This window comes from Orcinus orca, chromosome 9 (genome assembly GCF_937001465.1).
Source record: "Orcinus orca chromosome 9, mOrcOrc1.1, whole genome shotgun sequence".
Classification (NCBI taxonomy): domain Eukaryota; kingdom Metazoa; phylum Chordata; class Mammalia; order Artiodactyla; family Delphinidae; genus Orcinus; species Orcinus orca.
Genome location: NC_064567.1, coordinates 81,237,188 through 81,261,836, shown reverse-complemented (window position 1 = coordinate 81,261,836; position 24,649 = coordinate 81,237,188). Strand labels below are relative to the sequence as shown.

Sequence of the window (24,649 nt, the reverse complement as noted above, 5' to 3'; positions counted from 1 at the left end):
GTAATCCTGTTGTATCATCATATATAGATAGGTGATAGATGAAAGATGAATAGATTGATAAAATGATTCGTGTGTATATTTTTATATACATATATGTTTATACATATTGTTATATATAATCATTAAAAAATGCTGCATCACTTTTTTGGGCCATGTAGCCTTCCTAGGATTGCAGTGACTAATTTTTGGCATCTTTGTATTCAGAAGAGTGCTTCCGACTATCTTAATTTTCCCCCAGTACTGATGTGATGAGATAAAACTAAACTACTGCAAAATTTAGTTCTGTAATACAGGTGGAAAGAAGAGAGCTATTAACATTCTGTGACAGAGAAAATCAAGGTGGGGGTGAAATAGAAGATAAAACACTAAGGAAAATAGTTTATTCAAAGAGACTTCATATAAACTCTGCCACAGGTGTTAATCTGTTTTGTTTTTTTTTTTGCGGTACGCGGGCCTCTCACTGTTGTGGCCTCTCCTGTTGCGGAGCACAGGCTCCGGATGCGCAGACTCAGCGGCCATGGCTCACGGGCCCAGCTGCTCCGCAGCATGTGGGATCTTCCCGGACTGGGGCACGAACCCGTGTCCCCTGTATCGGCAGGCGGACTCTCAACCACTGCGCCACCAGGGAAGCCCTGTTAATCTGGTTTTTAAATTAATGCACCAGTGATTACTGATATGAACTCTTCAAATCAATTCATTTTGAGAATTGATTTTGAGGGACTTTCACTAAATGTGATGCTATTGCTATTATACAAATGTTTAGGAGATTTTTTTAGGTGTCTAGATTTCCCTGGTTTGATTATTATATTACCCTGTTTCAAATATCAGTGATGCAAAAAAAAAAAAAATCCTGGAGGATGAGTGCATTTTTGAGAAGTGGCTGAATCAATCTGATTGATTATATAGATAAAAATAACTATGTGATAAATTTTTCAGTGCTAAAGTTAGGAATCTAAGAATGTATAGATGACAAACCAGATTATAGGCTATTCCTGAAGAGCAGATGTCAAAGTAGTAATGGCAGTAGGGCTGGGATAAGTGCAAGCTTTCTAAATATCTCAAAGATCTGGTCTAGCTCAAAACTTGGTGTTTACAGAACTCAGTAATAAGTAAACAAACAGATAAATAAATAATTCTTTCTCCTAGTAGATTTTCATTTGTGATGAAAACCTTAGTGATACTGATTTACTGGAAAAAACACCAGATTTGAAAGTGGTTATAAACACATAATCAGTTTTTAATCGTATTATTTTAATGCAATTTTAAAATTCTTTAACTGAAAAACATCAAAAATAACAGTTTAACAGCTTGTCTATGTGAAACAGGGATAGGAACACTGCCAAGTGGAAAGAACAGTTGCTTAACAAATGAAAATGTCCAAGCTCTTAAAATCATGAACTTTGACCTTTTGGTTTTTTAAATAGAATTTGTTTAAACACACACACACACACACACACATACACACACACACACACACATACACACACTGGCTTAACCAAAAACATATTTAAAAGTTTAAAAGCAGGCATGTATCTCTTATTAAAATTAATAGAGTTAAGTTAGAATTTGGGAAGATCAGATACATTTAGAAAAACATTAGAAAAATGCAAGCTATTGTATCAAACTGCATATTGGATACTTCTAATTTGAACAGCTTTCTCTTAGAGTTTTGGCTGTATTCTTTTCTTGTTTCTTGAGAGACAAATGTCATCTTAGTTTGCTGCTAATGAAACATGGATTGCTTCACTATTTAGCTAAAAAATTGTACAAGGATAATAAGGGTTATCTTTTTCAATTCCTCTCTCTTAGAACAGGTTGGTTTATAATGATTCTCATTTGAGAAAAATAGAAAATATAAACACAAGAAACTATGCTATCCATCACATACTCCTTACATAAAAATCTCTGTTTTTACCTCGCATGGTCCTGATACAATATTTTCAGCCCCAGCACATATTTCAGACTCATTCAGAGTCACCTTCCCTTGATGATATTGGCTGCATTTCTCATTCCCCATAATATAGAGATGTGCTACTCGTAATAGACCGTCCGAGTTGATCACTAGAATGGCGCAAAATATGTACAGTTAATGAGCGCAGGGTAAGGTGAGAAAAATAAAGAAATACAAAATATTTTTACAAAATACATATGATATTGCCTTATCTTTCTAAAAATAGCTTACATCCAGTGTAGCCCCAGCCATAAACACTGCAAGTGGTTTTTTCAGGAATTGTGCACCCATAATTAGGTAAATCAATTGTACTAACAAAATCATCCAGAACAGCAGGCCTGAAAAGAGAAAATATAATGGTAAGTAACCTTGATTGGATTCAACACAAAATTAACATATTAAAATGTAGTGTGAATGTTTAATATGATTCATTTAGAGAGAATAAACAATTGTGCTTCAGAGTAGGTAGTAGAGAAATGAATATTTACTTACAAATATTTAAGAACAAATGGTCACTGCTATTTTTTTAATCATTATTTTACCTGTTAAAGTTATCATATAATTGCTCACTAACCTTTGGTTTTAGAGCAGGCTGATCAAACTGTTGGTCCAATTTCATTTATTCACTTTTGAAAAATTTGAAAATGCCCCTCTCTCTGCCTCTGAAGACACACACACACACACATACACACATACATACACACACACACACACACACACACACACACACACACACACCATGTGACATATGCTTTTATAATACATCTACATGAGAGAGAAAGAATAAGAACATAGTTGAAGAAAAAGCTTCAACAATTCCATTCTATATTAAAAATATGAAACTATCTAAAGGAACTCACCTAGCAAGCTTCAGTAATACTAGATCTGATCCTTCCGGCCCATATACCAGTTGGGTAACATTTAGAACCTGTTTGCGTTTCTCATCTCCTCTTCCATGGACATCATGAATTCCAAGCCAAGCTTCATAATCTTTCAAGTCTTTGTTTCTAAGTAAAAAATTAAAATATAAAAAATAACTTTAAAATATGTAATATTAATCACATATATTGTTATATTAGCTTATAAGGGCAGATAAATAACCTAAATTTAAACTTTAAAATATAATAAAGAGCAACACATTTGTTATGGGCGATTCTGAATACTACAAGAACATATAAGCAGGAAGAACCTTTAAATTGCTGAAATTCTAAATGGCTTTTTTTTCCGAAAACTTGCTTATTTTTGCTAGAGAGTAGGTCATTTATGAAACATTCTTAGGTAAAGCACATTACATGAGTTATAATTTATTGCAAATTTTCCTTTTTATCTCAAATGTGTGTGTTTGGTTTGTTAATAGGGATTGAATATTTATACTAACAAAATCAATGTGACCTTAATGGGAATCAAGGAGTAAGCTTACAAATGCTACCTCCTTATTTTTCCCTTAGGCTAATTTCCATTGAAAATTATTCTCAGTATTATTCTGAGGCTTGTTCTACATAAGAAAGAAGTGAGGATTGAGAGAAGTTTGTTGATAATTCAGAAAAAGAATATCTAGAAATATACAGTGCAAGAAGGAGGTTGGGATAAAAATTATTAACATAATTCTAGCAAAATTTTTCCTCAAATGAGAGTAGTGCCAATCGTGGAAAGAGGTGAACAGAAGTAGTACCCATAAGTAAGTATCAATTAAGTCAAGGTAAATTTTATAAGCTAAATCTAAAAAAAGAAATTAATTTGTTCACCCTATGATGGTGAATCTCTGTTAAATGAATACACATTCTTAAGCCTATAAGCTAAATGGAAGCCATACATATTTTTAAATGCTCAAAACAAATATTGGTTTCAGAAATACTTTACCGAGAAGGGAAACACTGTCTTGCAGTAAGAATCCAACTTTCCTTTATCAATGATCCTCCACAGATATGTTTATTTCTAAGAGAAAGAGGAAAGAGAAACAAGTAACGTCTGTGCAGAAAGGGTGCCTGCCAATTAATGCAAAACCTATGGCTCCATTTGTTAAACACATTGAGAGAAAAATGTAGACATTAACCCAACTAGAATAAAACGAATAATCCTTTTATCAGAAGGATGATATTTGATGATTATAGCATTAGAACTTTTTTCATAATGTGATTACAATTTTATGAAAGCAACTTTATTTTTGTATGAGGAACCCTGTCACTACACATGAAGATCCATTCCCAACACATATGTTCACGTGTGTGTGTGTCTATTCTTGTGTGAGAAAGTATGTGCTACAAATATAGGATAATTAGACGTATTTTAAATTCAGTGTTTGATTATGAAAACTGTAAATTTGAGTTTTTATTTAAAACCTAAAAACCATCTGGTGGTAACCATATATAATATTTATGTGCTCTTCCCTTCTTTCATTACCATTATGTAGTTCTGATATATTAACTTAGAGTATAACTGAGTTTGAGTAATTTGTTTGTTCAGCTTAAGACCAACAATATAACATTTATTTATAAAATCAAAACAATTTTGCAAGAGAGATCTAGGAAATTATAAAATATTTGTAGAGAATAATAAATACTAGAACATTTATTTGATGTATCCAAAATCTGTAAATCCATTATTTTTTGGCAGACACATGGAAAAAAGTACAACTAGTCACAATTTACATTTCCAAAGAGTACAGATGTTCAGTGCTTCAGAGGGTAATAGAATAAGATTCCCAGACTAAGACCACAGTTATTTATGGCCTGTACCACACAGGAGGTTAAGAATATGTATCGAGTTTGAATTTCTATTCCTCTCTGTGAGTTTTGGAAGAATAGCTAAACAGCTGTTGTTACTAAGAACTTGCATTTAAAAGGAAAAGTACTTTTTAAAAAAAGTTTATACTACTCTGATCTGATGAAAAACAGTTTCACCTGCTTCTCCAAGGATGGTGACTTCCAAAGGAAGTCTCCTTTGAATAAGAATAAATTGAAAAGTATTTGCCTTTTTTTTTTTCCTCGAGTAATGAGATTTGCAAAGATCCTCTAATTAGTTCAAAGATGTAGATTCTTGGAACATTTTCTATAATAAAGAAAATAACCCCCCCCCCCCCCAGTTTTACAGCCTTCATTAAGTCTTCATACTGCACAGCAGCTTTAATATTCTGGTGAGTTTCATAAATCTATTTCGGTACTACACACCCAGGACAGCTACCCTACAATTATCAACATAAATATTTATAAAAATTGATGAGTTACTCCTTGGAAGAAAGATACACTAAAAGAGAACTTTAGGCCATCTTCTACCTGGTATCTAAAGTCATATATATATCAAAGTATTTAAACTTCATGCTTGTTAAGAATTGACTTATTTAAAAAACACTTCAGTTTCAAGTTGTCTCTATTCTAATTTAATGCCACTGTGATTTGGTTATGGTTAAAAAAAATGGATATTCTTCCTCTATTCTAGGAGGCTAGAGGTAAAGGAACAGGGAGGGTTTCCAAAAAGAGGAGATATTACAGTTGGTATTTAAAGAATGAAAGATTTTCCAGGCATAAAATACAGAGGAAGAAAGCTACAACATACAGTGGGAACCACAGCACAAAGGCTCGGAGAGAGAAACATGGGGTGTCTTGAAAACAAGGGAAAATGTGGCTAGAATTCAGGTGCACTTTGGCGTATGTTGCATGATGAGGCTCCAATACAGATAGATATAGACAAAGATATTTTAACATTCTGATTACCATACAGTACAATATGTGTAGTACATAGAAAGTTGTATGATCAGGTTTTAAGCTAACTCCTGTTTTCAATATTTAATTCTTACAACATAATTACTAATCTTAATTTTGTATAATAGTATATTTTGAAAAATTTTACATAGAACATGGCATTGATCCTTACAACATTGAGAAATAGACATGTCAAGAATTTTTTTATCCACACTGAATATTATAATTTCAAGACTGTTCAACTATCAGTATAATTTGTTAATCTTTTCCTTAATGATGAAATGTCCTAGAATTTTAAATTATTGCTATTTTTCATTAGAATGACAATTAAAAAGTCAGAAATTAAAAACAAATATAAAATTTTTGATATGATTGTGCATAGACAAGTTAAAAAATAATCTCATAATATACTAGATTGGGAAATTAACAACATAAGTATAACTATATGGTGATATCAAGGTATAGGTAGGTTCTCTGTGTAGTTGTCTTTTGCTTTACGAGAATTGAAGTGCCATATCAGGGACAATGCAAACACATATGGGACCTTTGTAAGCATTTAAAATGGCACCATCTCTGGAGGCACAAATTGCAAAATCCATGGCTTTTGGCAAGCAGAATGTGATTAGTCCCCTCTTGTGCCCCCCTCATACAGGTGCCTCGTGGAGGGCACAACCTGCACGACTACCCGTGGCCATACTGCTGGGAATATAACTTTTGCAAATAATCCAGATATGTATGATTTGTGTCTATTAATAATTACCTGTATTTCAAACTAACCATCCATCCTACATTTGTTCGTGTTGGAATCCCATTTACAACTCGCAATTGTTTTGTTTTGGCGCAAGATATTACAGGATCTAAAAAGAGGACCAAACATAACATTTTGATAAAACATTTTGAAATAATCCGTGCCTCTCAGCTTTCTTTAGTGCAATGGTAACTATACAAATGTAACTACTGTAATTGTGTCAGAAGAACATTTTGGACAAAAGAAGGTAAATAGCGTAACTACAGTGCCAAATCAGGCCCAAAATGTTTGCTATCCTCATCTAAGTAGATGGGTAGCACAGAAAAACTAATCAACTCAAGGTCAACAGCATTACCATGATAGTGACAGTGGCTTTGCTCACTAGGTACAAGTTCTTCAGGTCTAACATTAATTGCATTTCCCTTAACAATCTCAACATAAAATGGAACAATGTTATTTACAGTGCTTATTTCTAAATGTCAATGAAAAGCAATAGCCTAAGTGAAAATAAGAAAACTATATTTGGTTTATTACTCATGAATTTGTATAGTAAGAATGTAGAACCATTTTGCAACGTGTTACCAAAGTTATATTAATTGAAATTTTAATCCAAATGACATAATTATGTCTAAATCATTATATCCAAAAGATATAATTTAGAATTCTTTGAAGTAAACTTCTTCCTGACCCTCCTTGGTGTTCCTTGCCTTATCCTTTCCACTCTTGTCCATGGTCTAAAATAGATTTCCATTTGCTCTTCAGCCTGGGACACAGCAGGTGGTCTCTTAAATCAAAACGTTTGAGTAACTTCCTTCAGCCCAAGAAATGTGTGAAAATCGGATACAAGCAGCTCCCAACAGATTTCCTTAAGCTGAGGATTAACTGAACCTCTCAGATTGTGTCATCTTTTGCCTCATAGAGCATGCAAAGAGCTTTAAAGATAGAGCAGGATAAAGACACTGCATAACTTTCCAACCTTCTGGTTTCATTCTTTCTGACTGTAGCATCCTGATTTAATTTAAAGGATGGTGAAAGTCCAATGGATACCTTCTGCCCCCAGTTAGGTAAAAGCAATATACATGCTTTTTTCAAAGTTAAATATAACATATTTTGTGACAGAGCATTGAATTTTGATATTCAGTATGCAGTTGCCTTTGTAACACCTTTACACATGCACACAGAAAAAAAATGTTCAAATAAAATAAAATAGATTATTTTATTTTTATGATGGAAGTTTATATAATGATAAGTTATTTTTCTATGAAGAAAATAATGACATCACTTCTGACACATAGAGACTCATATATTATTTTGAAAGATTACTTACGGTCTAAATTGACTATTGTAGGTGTGGTATCACCTTCACCTGTAAAAACAAATATATATGTATATACATAATTTTTACATACATATTTCTGTTATATAGAACCAGAATTGTGTATTGAAATCCAAATATCCATAAATGGATAATTTACTACAATTCTTTACATTTTATTCAAAAATAAAATGCAATAATACTCTTTTGAGTAATTATGTATCACTTTTAGACAAAGTTGAAAGCATGCACCTACTGGTAGTGGGTCATGTGAGGAAAGCCCTGTTTTATGACTGTGAAGGTTATCAGGTATGTGGTTTGATGGATGTTGGCAGTTTGAATTACACTGCTAGCACCAAGGAGCTGCCTCATTCTCCCAAGATGCCAAACATCGTACACAATGAACATTCCACCAAACAGCAGTAATGCTTATTATTGTTTATTTGGGCCATTCATATAGATAAACTATGTAGCTTTAATTTGACCCATTTATATTTTTCCTGAAAATTACTTTTTTTACTTATGGTTAAGGATAATTAAAACTTCCTATGTTTCAGAAAACTTTTTTAAGAATTTGAGAAGATAGAAATCAAGGTCACTCATGGAAAAAGAGGGATAGCCAAATATAATTATGCTTTGTTAGTATATTTCAAAGACTGGTTTTTCTAGGTAGTAAGGGGAAAAGTATTTAAAAAAAAGAACACCAGAAACTGCCAATAAATTATGACTAAAATTTCATACTTACTACTTTTTTACAACCTCCCTACTGAGTGGGGTTTAATTGCTGCCAAGAGAAAGGCTTGGAGGATGCTAGGATTTGAAAATACTTAAGTAGCAATGAATGAAGTACATTTCCTGGAATTTAGTGTGTGACTGTCCAAAACTGATGACATAGAGTTTAGTCAGGCATTGTTTAGACCCAGCTGGTTGTTAGTCTCTGGAAGTGCCCTGAGCTCAAATAAACCGGCAACAAAACAAAAATGGCCTATGGATTCCTTTGTAATAGACGCAAATCTGATTTTTATTTATGGGAAATCTTGAGAAAATTAATACATGCTAAAGCGTTTTTATTTATGTCCATTTTCCAGGTCTAGATATTTTAAGTGAATAAGCGTAAACATACAAATTTCATCATTTCCCTTTCCCTTTAGTTTATTCTTGGGGATGGTTTTGTCTTAGTCACCTGAGGTCATTGTTTTAGTTCACAGTACAAATTAGGATGGAGGCCGACTGTGGTCATTAAAACGTCAAGGATATTGCTTTTTCCACTCAAGTTATTTACATAAAAATTCTAAAATAAAAAACTAGATATCTATTCTTTGTATCGTTTGTGGTGAGAAAGACTACACTATTCATTGTATTCTTAACTGCATATCAAGTTTCCGATTTCTATGCATCAAGTTAATACGTCAACAAAGTATTTCGTTCATTATTGTACCTTACTAAAATATTTAAATTTTTTAAAATGTGTAGATCTTATCATTTAGGGGCTTTAATAATTAAGAGTATATATATATAGATTTTCCTCTAAGCCAACATTTCTCACAATTTAGAAGAAGCTGCATTACCACTTAAAATCAGATTTCTAGAGATTCTGGGTTGCTGGTTAGATTATGAATTTTTTGAAAGCATTCTAGTTTCTTCTGCTTTCTAGGCCTTTTCCATTTTACCTTAAAATACTATTTTCACTTCTCCTCTTTTACTTTTCCCTTACGTCTCCACCATAGTACTCAAATCTGAACAACTATATATGATACAAATCTTACTTTATATTGATTCACCTTAAATTTGAAGAAGGAAAACATGTCAATGATAAAAGTTTTTCCTATGGAAGTGTAGGAGTGTGTGTGTGTGTGTGTGTGTGTGTGTGTGTGTGTGTGTGTGTTTATATGGCCTCAGAACCAAACATGTGCTCTTACTGAAAACATAAATAAAACTTTCTTTTAATAGATCCTTAAAGTTTCAACTCAAATTTGAAACTGTATGAACAGCACAACTTTTTCCACGCTGACATTTGTATTCCCATTCTTATTATATATTTTAATATTAATATGTATGTATTTAAATGACTTTATTTGCGATTATGTATGTAAAATGTCTCCTCTGTACACTGAAAACGATTTGAGAGTAGGAAACATTGTTTATATTTTCTATACCTAGAATGATATATAGGGCTTTGCACACAATAGGAGCACAATTTAAAATTACTAACAAATTGAATAAATAAATACAAACTGAAGTGGAGGTAATTTACCCAAGGCACTTAAAGTGATAGAACTGAAATCCTTACCCAGGAACTCAGAGTTGAAACTCTAAACCACTATGCTCTCTTAATACTTAAGAATTTTCTAAGATATACTGTGTATATGTGTATAGACAAATATAGACATTTCTACAGTTTTATTTTTGCATCTTGAGAACCTTAAAAATATGTTAAATATTATTTTGTAAGCATTTTTTAAAAAGGAATACAAGGGGCTTCCCTGGTGGCGCAGTGGTTGAGAGTCCGCCTGCCGATGCAGGGGACACAGGTTCGTGCCCCGGTCCGGGAGGATCCCACATGCCGCGGAGCGGCTGGGCCCGTGAGCCATGGCCGCTGAGCCTGTGCGTCCGGAGCCTGTGCTCCGCAACAGGAGAGGCCACAACAGTGAGAGGCCCGCGTACCACAAAAAAAAAAAAAAAAAAAAGGAATACAAACCTTTACATGTTTGTAATACAAATGTGCAGTATGAAAATGATATATAGTCTCTGAAGTTAAATAAATAAGAACTCAAATCTTCTAAAGATAAATTTTATTAGCCTTTCACCAGCAAGAAAACTGTAAATAAATCCTGGCTATAAATATTAGTTAGAAAAATGACAGTGTAGAAATATTTGTTGAAATTAATTAATGTTCAGAATACATTGAAATAAATGAGTTATCTGCAGTAGCATTTAATCAAATACTAGCAACACCCTGAAGTCTTTCAATAGCACATTACTTTTAGTTTAAAAATGTTAGTTGAAAATATGCTTTAAAAACTTTAAAGTTATTAGTCTTGTCTCAAATTTATAAGCCAAATCACAGTTCTCTATGGGAACATTTTACTCTTAACTATATCTACGTACTAAAATTAGGCTACTGTGATTTTTAGAAATCTGGAATTCTATAGGGAAAGCAATAGAACTTGTTTTAGAAGCCGGGTCATTGACTTTTATCCTTCTTCCTAGGTCATTGAAGAGTCTATTAGCCTCCATTATTCTTAATCATAGAAACTTCACAAAGAGGTACCATGAAATAAAACTAATACTTAGAAAAAATAACAACTTTCACCATTAAAAAATTTTTTTTGTACACCAGAGAGGTTGGAAAGGTTGGTCTGTTTGCTTGTTTATTTTAATGTTAAAACCAGAAAGACATCTTCTATAAAAGAACATTTTCAGGACCTATGCAAACCCTAATCTGGGATAAGTTAGGAACATTAGGAGAACACTAATTAATTTGAAAGGCTATGATTAAAGCTGATGAAATGAACTATAACAATATGAAATACTATTTCTTTGTGAACATATAAGATATTTACTTACTATTATAGAAAATTACTTAATTAAAAATAGATTGCGAAGTTCCAAGTTTTAACTATAGATATAATTGATTAACATCATATTTTAAAAGTTTGCTTTTATGCTAAAATTTCATGAAACGTGACTAGTGTTACAATTTATGGTGAGAAATTATCTCTTTAATTTAATGTATATTATGGAAAATATAGACTTGTGTTTGTGTTTTATGTTTTAAAGCAAGTATCATTTCTTAATCTAATCTCTTTTAAAGTGAGTATTTTTGCTGCTATTTTCAAGGTACTTGCTACTGCCTTGTCTCACGTGAAAAATATTCTTAAAACAGGACTCTTATTGAACATATAAAACGAGTCTTTTTTAAACAAGAAGGCAGTTTAACATAGTGTTTAAAGATATCTGCTATAGGGCTTCCCTTCCCTGGTGGCGCAGCAGTTGAGAGTCCGCCTGCCGATGCAGGGGACATGGGTTCGTGCCTCGGTCCGGAAAGATCCCACATGCTGCAGAGCGGCTAGGCCCGTGAGCCATGGCCGCTGAGCCTGCGCGTCCAGAGCCTGTGCTCCGCAACAGGAGAGGCCACAACAGTGAGAAGCCCTCGTACCGCAAAAAAAAAAAAAAGATACCTGCTATAAACAGAGCTGTGAGATATGTACTACAGTAAAATGGTCTCTTGCTACTAAGAGAGCTTTGTAAGTCTTTTTCACTCAATCAATAACATATTGAGGATATATTTTCATCTCAATATACATTACTCTCCATTAGCAGTTCTCAGTGGAGGTGATACTATTGACATCTAGTGGGTAGAGGCCAGGGACACTACCAAACATCTTATAATACATAGGACGGCCTCCCATAACAAAGGTTTATCCAGCACAAAATGTCAGTCGTGCAGAGGTTGAAAATCCTGATACGTTTCCCCAAACTGACTTCAATACAGGCTTCCCAGTACACAGAGCAGCACAGTATTGAGAGAGTCTGATTACCCAGGTTCTCACTAATATTAGGCATTAGCAATCACCTTCTTATTTGCCAACCTGATAGGTGGAAATGATTTCTTATGCTTTTATCTTTTCATTATAATTATTATATTTTCTTACTATTAAGTTTTAACATCTTTTCATTTATTAAGTTTATTCTTGAAGATTCATCTTCAGTTTTCTCGAATCATCTCATCTTTTACTTATTGCTATATAGGTGCTCTTTTACATGAAGTGTATCAGACATATATTATACATTTTATGTATATCTTTTACTTTATGTGCTAATACTTTTTAAACAAAATCATCTTGGGCTCAGAGAAGTAGATGGAATGTTTTAGGCTTCTTTGTCTTGGCCTAAACAGCTGAGAAGATAATGGAAGCACAACTATCTCTGATGTGTTTATGGGCCTGTTAGTGGGCTGGGGACTTTGCTAAGAGCTCTGGTACTTTCAGAGGCTGAACAGTTAGTATTTATTGGTGGGGTGGGGGGCGGAGAGGTCTTTCTAGCCCAGTCAGAACAATGGCCATGTATTACTTCTGAATTCCAAATAGAAATCTTCTGAGGGAGGAAAATCTCTTTTAAAAGTTCAGCAGATTGTCCCCTTGTCTAGAGGAGAGATGAAGTTGTATGTGTGTTGCTGTCTGGAATGCATCCTTATTTTGGGATCAACTCTAGCCCTCCTATACTATTTCCACCTCTGGTTAAGGTATCATTTTAGAGGGCATGCAGTATACTTAAAATGGTTCACCCGAAAAAGATCACAAAATATACTTACAACGAGAAATAGGGCAGTAATCCCAAGGAATGAGAGGATTCCCCGTGTAACACCAGGGACCATGGGCATCATCATCAGGATTGCGGCAGTAATTCTTATTCAGCTTACTAGCATCTGGTTCCCAGAAGATATGCCTGCATAAACAACAAACTCTGAACATCACAAAATGCACATCTTGTCCAAGAGAAACAAAATGTCACGAAGAAGATATAATCCTAGTGCATAACTTTCATTACAGATACAACACAAGCTACCTGCTGTGAATTTTGGGTTTGTTTTTTTTTTTTTGAGACTTATTTTGTTGTTGTTCTTGCAGTTTGGAAGGATGTTCTTTAACTCAGGAATAAGGCTGAATAATCAGCATAGATAAAGTGATAAAAGATCTTATGACTTTGCTTCTATTTAATAACTATACTGGCAAGGTAACAATACCCCTGTGACAAAGATCTAAGTTAGAAAATGCATAGAAAATGCAAGCTATTGCAAAAGTATTTTTTCATGTTTCAGAAACATGTAAAGAAGCATCACTAGCAACATTACTATGACAACGTACTGGAAGATACACCGAAAACAATAATAATGTGCTAATAAAATTATTAAATTCTAAAATTTCATTGGTCATATAGTTACAAAATATGATTTTTTGACAGATAATTGAGTAACACTTCAGCCTTTCTCATTTTACATCTTAACTAAATTTATTACAGAAGTAAAGCAAAAATACTCTATGTTATAAGACCATGCCCACTCATATAACATCAATATTTACATTTACCTCAGTAACATTAAAGAAGTCAAATTCCACATGGCCATCCTGACCATGTCATGAAAACTATACATCCTAACTTAATTTGTTTTGGATTACCAATTACTACCATGCTTGAACATAATTAATGTGTCATTTTAAAAAACTGGGAAGAGCTTCAACATAGAAACTTGAGCTGTCTTACTAAACTTGGATTTACTTTTTGGACCAATACGACAGTAAAGACATACAATACTTACTATGTGACATATTCTATTACAGATGACTTACATATATGCCCTTAGACCAACCTGATGAGACAGGCTCGAAGATTATGCAATTTTGTATTTGACGAAATTGAAATCCACAGAGGACAATTAATTTTTCTAGGGTCACATGGTTTTTAAGCTGTAGAACAAGTGTTTGAACACACGGCTCTTTCCAGAGTCAGTGTTCAAAACCACCACACAGTGTTACCTCTTTACTCAGTCATAGTTTGTACTTAAACCAAAATGGTACCGTGCAACTTAATCATTCATCAGTATCCTACAAGTTGGTTCCAAATGACTTTTAACTATTTCCAAAGGCAAACCTAAACTCAATGAATTGAGTTATAACCATTGCATCCCTGAATAAATATGCGACGTGTTTCCAGTGGTATGCTGGTAAATGTTTAACAACTAGCACTCTGAAGTGTGTATGGGGGCAGAGGGTCTTTATTTGTTGTTCTTGCATATTTCTGTAGTGTAACTGTAACTACTTCCACCATAAAACTGTCAGACTTCTAATGTGGAATCACTGAAGGCAGAGTTGGTTACAGTTGTCTTTCACAAGTCCGTGAAGAGCTAGATCCACCCCACCATATTTCTAAAAATGCTTTTAAAAATATCAGTGTGGAAATCAGCATTAATTTTAATCATGCCAATTCTTGCTTAAAATTCTTGAATGAATTCCTTTAATGCTTAGGATAAAACTCAAATTTCTTTTTTTTTTTAACATCTTTATTGGAGTATAATTGCTTTACAATGGTGTGTTAGTTTCTGCTTTATAACAAAGTTAATCAGTTATACATATACATATGTTCCCATATCTCTTCCCTCTTGCATCTCCCTCCCTCCCACCCTCCCTATCCCACCCCTCTAGGTGGTCACAAAACACCGAGCTGATCTCCCTGTGCTATGCGGCTGCTTCCCACTAGCTATCTATTTTATGTTTCGTATTGTATATATGTCCATGCCACTCTCTCACTTTGCCACAGCTTACCCTTCCCCCTCCCCATATCCTCAAGTCCATGCCCTAGTAGGTCTGCATCTCTATTCCCGTCTTACCCCTAGGTTCTTCATGACCTTTTTTTTTTTTTTCCCTTAGATTCCATATGTGTGTGTTAGCATACGGTATTTGTTTTTCTCTTTCTGACTTACTTCACGCTGTATGACAGACTCTAGGTCCATCCACCTCACTACAAATAACTCAATTTCGTTTCTTTTTTCTTCAAATTTCTTAACACAGCTTACAGGGTCCTGTATGGTTTTGCCACTGGAGAATTTCTTCTCTGGACATTAACCAAATTATACTGTTTCAAACTTATTAAAGTTATTTCTGATTTTTATACACTTCCATTTTGGGGCTTTTGAACAAGTTATTTCTTCTGCCTGATGTACTTTTCCTCCTACACTTCCTTTGACTAACTCCTTCTTATTACGTATGTCCCAACTAACATCCCTTCCTGTAGGAAAACTTCCTGACCATTTAAGTGTGGGTGTCACTTGTTTGCAGCCCCATAACATAAAATATGCTTTTTTCGTGGATTTTCTAATATGACATTGGCATTTGCTGTTTTCTGCCATTCCATACTAGAGTGAGATCCATGATGTCAGAATTCTGCTTAACTTTGAAGTCCTAGAGCTACAGTGTCCAATACAGTAGCTACTAGCCAGAGTAACCACAGAAAAGCTAGTATGTGGCTCGTCCAAATTGAAAGGTGCTATAATTATAAATATACAACAAATTTTGTAGCTTTAATATAAAAATGTAAAATAGCTCATTAATAGTTTTTATGTTAAATACATATTGAAATGAAAAGCTTTAGAAATATTGGATTAATAAAAACATTATTTTAAAAATTTGCCTGTTTAATTTTACTTCTGTAAGTATGGCTACTGGAAAACGTAAAAAGTACAAGTGCGATTACATATGTCAGTTGCATATTTATGTTAGAGAACACTGCTTTATAACTATCACTATTTGTGAAGTAAATTAGTCGAAAAAATACCATCCACTAGTGAGTAAATTTTGAAAGAGAATAAGAACTTTAAAGCTAAAGTGGAACCAGGAGCAAAATGACTCAACTTCTCTGGATCCTTAAATTCTTATTCACACATACAGAAATATCTTCCATATAGGATTATGATGGTCAAATGAGATAACAACTCACAGAAAGCAACCATGTTGTAGATACTTTATTAAATAACACTACTGGGCTTCCCTGGTGGCGCAGTGGTTGAGAGTCCGCCTGCTGATGCAAAGGACACGGGTTCGTGCCCCGGTCCGGCAAGATCCCACATGCTGCGGAGCGGCTGGGCCTGTGAGCCATGGCCGCTGAGCCTGCGCGTCCGGAGCCTGCGCGTCCGGAGCCTGCGCGTCCGGAGCCTGTGCTCCGCAACGGGAGAGGCCACAACAGTGAGAGGCCCGCGTACCGCAAAAAAAAAAAAAAAAAAAAAAAAAAATGACACTACCATTTTTCTTTTAATCCTGCTGTATATATTCCAGGATATTTAATAAAACTCTGTTCTATGTTGCAACTATGTCTCATACGTCTTTTGTAATTTCAAACACACTAGCACTACTGCTGGGGTCAAGTGGAAGATAACTGCTTTTGTTGTGAATATGTCCAATGTCAAAATCTCTAATTCTCTGAAATATATAGATTTTTTTCAATTACATATCCATTTCTTTAATTATAGAAAAATCATGTGTATCAGAATAAAGCTATACAAGGAAACATGTCTCAATAAGTTTTTAGTAGTTAAGTGGAATTTTAAGGTGTGTATATACATGAAGATGGTCACTTATCAATTTTATAAACTAATATTAATAAATAATTATGAGAATATAATCCTATAATATACTATTTGAAACACTAGATTTGGCATTTCATTATACAATATCTTATCCAGTTGTGTAATTGTTTTCTCCGTATGACTATATCATGCTTAAAGGTGGAGCCCAAATGTATGTTAATGTTCTTTTTGTTAATGTTCCCGAGGCACCTGTTACACAGCAGAACACATAGTAAATCCTCAATAAATATGTACTGCTTTGAATTGTTTATTTAAGTTTGCCACGTAGAGAGAAAATGTTAAATTGAGTTGCACAGAACGATCAATCTAATGTTTTTATTAGCTTACTATAATATATAAATGAATAGAAAGAAATACCAATGTACCTCAATATACCTATTTGCTGTTATCACTACATACTATATATTGAAAGAAAGAAATTTACATACCGATGTAAATCTTCCATGTTCTTGTCCCACATCGAACATGTTAGTCCAGATCGTGTTTTGGATAAATTGCCCATATAGTTTTTGCCATTCCCACGATAACAATCTAAACATAAAATATAGGGAAAGAAGACTAATGAATACTAGGGAGTATAGGACAAAGACTTCTTTTACAAGCATATGAATTCATGAAAATCAACATAAAAATTAAAACAAAGCACTGAAATCTGTACAAAGCAAAGACACTTAACTATCTCTCATAAAATATCTTTATTTTTAGTCAAATTTCTTCTTCATTAAAATGAAAGTTTATGTATCAAATTACAAATTCAAAGAAAAAATTAAGTGAGTGGCTCTTAGGGACACCAAAGAAATGAGAATTTTGTGAGTGACATATTTTCCAATAGTTTCTGAAAAATTTTACTCCACAGGAAAGTCACAAGAATGATATAATGAGCACTCGTATACCAGTCACATTTGTTGTGTTTTGATTTTTGTCTTTCGTGAGATTGACATTCTGAGTCATCCAAGCCAGCTGTTTCACAAATGCTCTTTAATTTCATTTTGCCTCATTAGTTTCTCATGAATGAAATCAAGTTAAATACAGAAATATTGCCTAGGTGATATTTTGTCCTTTTTTCAGGATTATTACATGTGACACATGATGGCAGTTTGTTCAATTATCGTTGATGAGTTTGATAACTTGGTTAAGTGGTATAAAGGAAAAACTTCTCTTCATATATAAGATAAACAAACAAAAAAATTTTGAGGCCTTTGAGGCTGACTACATCCTATTCCCAAACAAATTTTCACAAAATGGCTTAGGCATACTTTGATTAATTTTGCATGAATCAGTTATTACTCTGCTGGTTTTAAAATGATTTTTTTATTTCCTACTTTTCTTTCTTTCTTGTTATTCTTCTGTAAATGAAAGTTTTTCCTTCTCCTCTACTCCTTCCATTTAAGTAGTAGTACTACTACTAGTAGTAGAAGCAGTGGTAGTAGTAGTCTTCTAGTAGAAGTAGTAATGTAAATATGGACTCATGGATTCTCTTTTTATTCAGCATGATATATTATCTATTCCTGTTGTTCATTTTGATGCTCAAATTGTTCCATCTTTAGCCAATGGAAGCCATGTTAAAATGGCTCCTGTGTCTTTTATCATTTCCCATGTGGTTTTATTTTTCACTTTTTCTCAACTGAGCAGTTTGCGTTCTATTAAACATTTATAGAAGTGTCCGTATTTGGAATTATAAAAAATAATAAAAAGAAGTTAAGTTCTTTCAAATATGTAAGTTGCAGTTCTACATTTGAAAAGAAACACTATTCCGTATTTTGAAATAATCCTGCATATTTTAATAGTAACTATTTAAGAATTCTGATTTTTATATGAATAAAAACTGTAGTTTTAACTATAAAATATTATCTACAAACGTACGTTAACATTAAGATTATTCTCTGGTTTAAAGTTGGTAAGCCATAGTATATTATCATTGGTTTTAATTATGCTATGTGATTAGAATAAATAATAGGTACAAATTCTAATAAAATTTTTAAATGAATAATAATTTGTCCAGGAGTTAGTTAATTTAGTAAAAAGGAAATATAATAATATATTCAATAGTCATGTTTTGATATCCATAAATTTGAACTTAGATAGAAAAACTCAAATAGGATAGGATTTGATACAGATAATATATCAGTCATTACCATATACAATAAAATTGTTTTCAGAAAGCATAAATTTGTAAAATCCAATTCTTGTACATATGCAGAATATATCAGTTAAAATATTTTCCTCTGACAGTGCTATTTTTTTCTACATTAGGAAAGGTTAAACTTCTGGCTGTTAGGTAGTAAATTCTTCAGATAATTTCTTACTGAAGAAAACAATTGTGCAATGTGATATATTGGTACTGCTCTTTGATACATTTTTGATTTTACACCTGTGTTTTCTGTATTAGAGAAAGAGATCCTCATTACCACTACCACCGTTTTATTTGAATATGAGCTAGGTGTTTTTTTTCTTAGCAAACTTTTTTTTAGAATAGTTTTTAATTTACAGAAAAGTTGTAAGTTGGTACAGAAAATTCTAATATACCACGTAGTTCCCCCTACTTTTACTATCTTACATTAGTATGATAGATTTCTCACAACTATTTACCATACTGATGCATTATTACTAACAGAAACCTATATTTTGTTTAAATTGTTAGTTTTTTCCTAGTGTACTTTTTTGTGTCCTAGGATCCCACATGATACCACCTTACATTTAACTGTCATGATTTTTAAGGCTCTTCTAGATGTAACAGTTTTCTCAGACTTTGTTTTTTGATGATCCTGACAGTTTTAAGGAGAACTAGTATTTTGTAAAATGTCCATCAGTTGGGTTTGTCTGATGGTTTCCTCATGATTAGATCTGGGTTATGGGTTTTTGAGAGGAAGACATAAATTTTGAGCACTTATTAACTTGCTGGCATAAGATATTCCAGCTTCACTTTATGTTTTTCTTGCCCCAGGCCTGGAATCTTCAATTTCACCAAGGAGCCATTGTTTATGTTAGTGATGAAAGGTAAGGAGAAGACGTGGGTGCTATGTGTGCTCATTGCTATTTGGTACCATTGTTTCTAGTCCCTTTCATTTGATAGAGCTGGGAAGTGTGTGCATGTGTGTGTGTGTGTGTGTGTGTGTCTTCATGAGTAACTGATCCCTCTGACTCCAGTCTAGCACCAGAGTTCTTCCTTGTCTCCTCTTCATTTGTGTATTTCTTCTCCCATAGTGAGAACCATGATTCTAGGTAACATCAGTATTTTTCCTCATTTTCTGAATTCTCCAATGCACACAAAATAATGTTAAAGCTGCTACATCCTAATACAGCAAAATTACACTTTAAAGTTCAAAAGGTATTTAAAGTTATCTAACTTTAAATGTATTCCAGTGAGGCTATATATAGTCAGAAAATTGTGTTTAAAAATTATTTGGAATTTTTTTCTAAATTCTGTAGTAATGGTATCTATTTGATATACAGATAGGCACATTTCCGTGTTTTTTTCCATCTTTCTTGAGATTACTTTTTGAACATTTAAAGCATTATTAAAACATTAATATTGGTTGATAGTCAAAACTATATGAAAGTGTGTATTCAGAGTGTTCTCATTTTCCCTCTTGCTTCTGTGTCATATTTCTACCCACTACTACCCACCGTTACAAGTAACCAATTTCATTAGTTTCTTGTTTATGGCTCTTGTATTTCTTTTTTTTTTTTTTACTTTTTTGGCAAAGATGTATACACACACACATACATATGTAATATAAATATATAATTATATGTATATATATTCTATATATGTATTATTATATCCCATTCTTTATTACTAGTAGTAAATCCGTTTATTTATTACTAATAGAATACCAAATATATATTTTAGTGCTTTGTTTTTTTTTAATTAATAATATACCTGAAAATCACTTCATATTAGTTCATGAAAAGTTTTATCATTCTTTCTGCAAATTTGCAGTATTCCATTGTGTGATTTCGCCAGAGTAGATTTGGGTTGTTTTGCTAGTACAGAAAATGCTGCAATGAAAAACTCGTGCATATGTTTTTGCATATTATTGGAGCTGTATATTTAAATAGTGCATTATTGGTCCAAAAGGTGAATGTATATGTAATTTAATTATTGTAATATTCTGTTCCATAAGGATTTTTATCATTTTGCACTCCCAAGAGCAAAGCATGAGAGTTAATTTCCCCATACAGCTTTGCCAAGATAGTGTTGTCAAGCTTTTGAATTTTTGTGAATTTATATGTGAGAAATAAAAGTCTCATATTATGAAAAATCTCAACACTTATATTTTAGTTTTTTCTTGTTACATGTGAATTTAAGCATAATTTTCATGTATTTAAGGGAATTTTTATATTTTTCTCTAAAGAAATCTTTCTGTTCATGTATTTTGTCCATTATTTAATTTTTTGGTCCTATACCTTTCGCTTTCACAGTTTTTATATATTAAAAATATGTATCTTTATCTGTGATATACATTTTAAGACTTATTTCCAAATTTGTCTTTTGAATTTAAATATGATGGGTTTGTTTATGTTTTTTGCCATGGCAAGTTTTTGATGTAGCTTATTATTTTTTTCTTTTATTGCCTTTAGATTTTTAGTGTTAATTAAAAGCATATCGCCACATCTAAGTTATAAAGGCATTTTTCCAAGTTTACTTCTAGTATATATATGGTATCCCTTTTTACACTACATCTCTTATCCATTTGGAGTTTATTTTCGGGTATGGTGTAAGGCATGGATTTAATTTTATTATTTTTCCAAACGGTACTTTATTGATCCATTATTATATTTTAAAAGTTTATTTTTACCCAGTGACATATAGTGCCACATTTTAAATGTAATCTCAGTAAGGAGTCTATTTTTGGATTCTGTGTTCTGTCAATTTATTTATGTGCTAGAACTACATTCTTTTAATTATAAACTCTTTATAAAATATTTTAACATCTGATAGGGTTATTTACCTCTCATCACTCTTCTTTCTCAAGGTTTTTCTTAGTATAGTTACATGTTTATTCTCCTAGGAAAAATTTAGAATGAAGTTTTTGATATCAGAAAATATCACATTAAATTTACAAATTAGCTTAGATGGAATTGATGTATTTATGATGTTGAGTTCTCATATCAAGAACAAGGGATGTTTTTCTACATGTTAAAGTACAATTTGGGGCTTTCAGTAGTAATTTAAAATTTAATTACATAGATTTCAACAACTTTCCTAAGTTTATTCCTAAGTTTTTCTCAGTTTTGTTTCCTATTATAGATGTAGTTTTCTCTTTAATTAGATTTTCAAAACCATATATGAATGCTATTAATATTTGTATATTAATTGTGTATCCTGCTACCTTAGTGATTTTTTTATTATTTGAATTCAGATTTCCAAGTATATTACTATTATATCATTTTCACAAAAATCTTTTGCCTTTTTACCCAATCAATAAATATGCCTTCTTATCTTATTGTAAAAAATAATATCAACAATGCAATGTTAAAGAGAAATATAATGTTAAATTATATTTACAATATTAAATAGTAAAGGAGATGCTAGACATTCTTGTTTTCTTTTTGACCTTAGTAAGAATACCTCTAATGTTTTCGCATCAAGTAAGTGGTGGTTTTATGACTGAGATACATCTACATCTATATATCTATATGTATGTACTATATATATATATATATATATATATATATATACACATATATATATATGAGTGGATATATGGGTGTGTGTGTAAGTATGTGTGTATTCCACAGATTCTTGAGTACTTTTATGAAAAATGCATGAATTTTGTCACAGTAATTTCAAAATCTATTAAGATTTGTTATATGGTTGTTTTTCTTACATCTAAGATGAATTATATTAATGGGTTTCTAAAACTGAACCATTTTTGTTCTCAGCCTAAACGCCACTCAATCATTATGTATTATTTACTTAATTTCTTTATTGAACTGTTCACTCAAATTTCATTTAAGATTTTTCTATTAATATTTACAAATGAGATGTCTATAGTTTTCTTCTGTGATACCTTTATCATGTTTAGGTTTCAATATTATAATTCCATCATAAAAATAATTTGGAAATTTTACTGCATTGGTTAAGCTACAGGGCAATTTACATAGCATTGAGATCACCTGGTCTATGAATTCATCTAGGCATGATGTGTTTGTGGTGGAATATTTTATTAGTAAATTTCCATGTCTCTTCTGTAGGAATGAGTCTAAGTTTTCTTTCTCTATCAGGGTCAATTCAAATAACTTGAATTATCCTAGTATATTACCCATTTAACTTTCATTTTCAGTTTTTACATGAGGTTGTATAAAATAATCTCATGTTTTCCTGTTTCACTGGTTATTTCTGCCTTCATAATTATTATTTCATATATTTTTCCTCCCTTGAGTCAGTTATCTGGTGGTTGTCTATTTTGTTAATTTTTTCAAAGAATCATCATTTGGCTTTATTCATTAGTTCTACTGTTTTCTTTTCTTTACCTTATTAATGTCTGCTTTTATCTTAGTTGTTTTCTTTCGTGTGTTGCTTTTGTTTTACTTTTTCCTCCACCTCTTTGAGTGGGAAATTTCATTTCCCTGTCTTCATTATGTATATTATTGATATAAATATTTAAAGCTGTGAATTGTGTTTTGTTTCCTGCCTTAAATGTACCTTATATAGTATAATACACTGTGTTTTATCAGTATTTTTAAAGAAATTCTGCAATTTCAGTTTTCTTTTTTTTAACAGAGTTATTTAATATCCAACTGGAAGAGCTTTTATATATATGTTAAATCAGATGTTGCAAGATTTGAGGAAAAGTTTTTAACTCATCAACCTATATGTGGAATTTATATTTCCTTCTATATAGAGAAGGATAAGAGCAACATCCTTGTGTGTGTGTGTGTGTGTGTGTGTGCGTGCATGCATACATATCAAATATGTAACAATCCATACTACTAGCTTGGCAGTATTATACAATGACATAACTCTCTGTTAAAATTTCACAGCTGTATGTTGAATTGGCTAACAGTGTCTCTTAAGTAGGACTTATTCATTTTCAAATTGCCCCACAGAGCCTAGCACATTGTTGCATAAATCAGGTATAATATATTGTTAAAGAAAAGGAATATAATATATTGTTAAAGTATTAATGAAAAGGAAAAAGCATGGAGTAATGGAAAGGTCATTTTAAGGAGAATTTGAGTGACTCACAGTTGTGCTAATTTGAGAGTTCAGGCAAGTTATTTAAATTCCCTAAAGCTAATTTCTTCATCTATTAATGTGCAGCTCTATTATATAAGCAATAACATCAGCTTAACTTTCAAAACCCCAAATCCTCATATTCTATTACCTGATCTTTGATAAGTGATATTTATGTACATAAAAGCATCTTAATACACATCAGAAGCTTATAAAACAATTGTTCTCACTTGCCTCTATCACTCAGAAATTATCAGTAATTGTTTAAATGACTAAGGCAGGGACAAAGAAGATCCAGCTGGTACCAAACCTTCCTTAATCATTGGTTTCAACTTTATTTCCAACTGACCTTTAAAGTCTGCCCAAGAACAGTGAAATTGATTGAAAAGGGACTCATCTCTTCTTCCCTCTACAACTGTTTTCCGAGTTGTTCACAAAAAATGGCACTGAGGAAAGTCAGGGGATGGAAGAAGTATGTACAGGGCAATAAATCCATGAAATAGAGTTTTAAATTTGGCTTGGACTTTTTAGAATGATTTAGGACTGACCATGGCCACGACCATCATAATTAAATTTATGTGAAAGAATGTGATTATTTAAAAATCATAACTCCTA

At 32.5% G+C, this 24,649-nt stretch overlaps 1 protein-coding gene across 2 annotated transcripts in view; it reads right to left on the bottom strand.

Annotated features, from left to right (window-relative positions):
- HGF (hepatocyte growth factor) overlaps window positions 1–24,649 on the bottom strand; it is an 83,561-nt gene that overhangs the window by 4,399 nt on the left and 54,513 nt on the right. For both annotated transcript variants that reach the window (XM_004263411.4, XM_049714938.1), the window contains 8 exons: window positions 17,280–17,382; window positions 13,027–13,160; window positions 7,725–7,763; window positions 6,410–6,506; window positions 3,812–3,886; window positions 2,812–2,958; window positions 2,183–2,289; window positions 1,916–2,061 (listed from right to left, as the gene is read on the bottom strand). In XM_004263411.4, coding sequence (XP_004263459.1) covers window positions 1,916–2,061; window positions 2,183–2,289; window positions 2,812–2,958; window positions 3,812–3,886; window positions 6,410–6,506; window positions 7,725–7,763; window positions 13,027–13,160; window positions 17,280–17,382 — 848 coding nt within the window. The remainder of the gene's footprint in view (window positions 1–1,915; window positions 2,062–2,182; window positions 2,290–2,811; window positions 2,959–3,811; window positions 3,887–6,409; window positions 6,507–7,724; window positions 7,764–13,026; window positions 13,161–17,279; window positions 17,383–24,649) is intronic.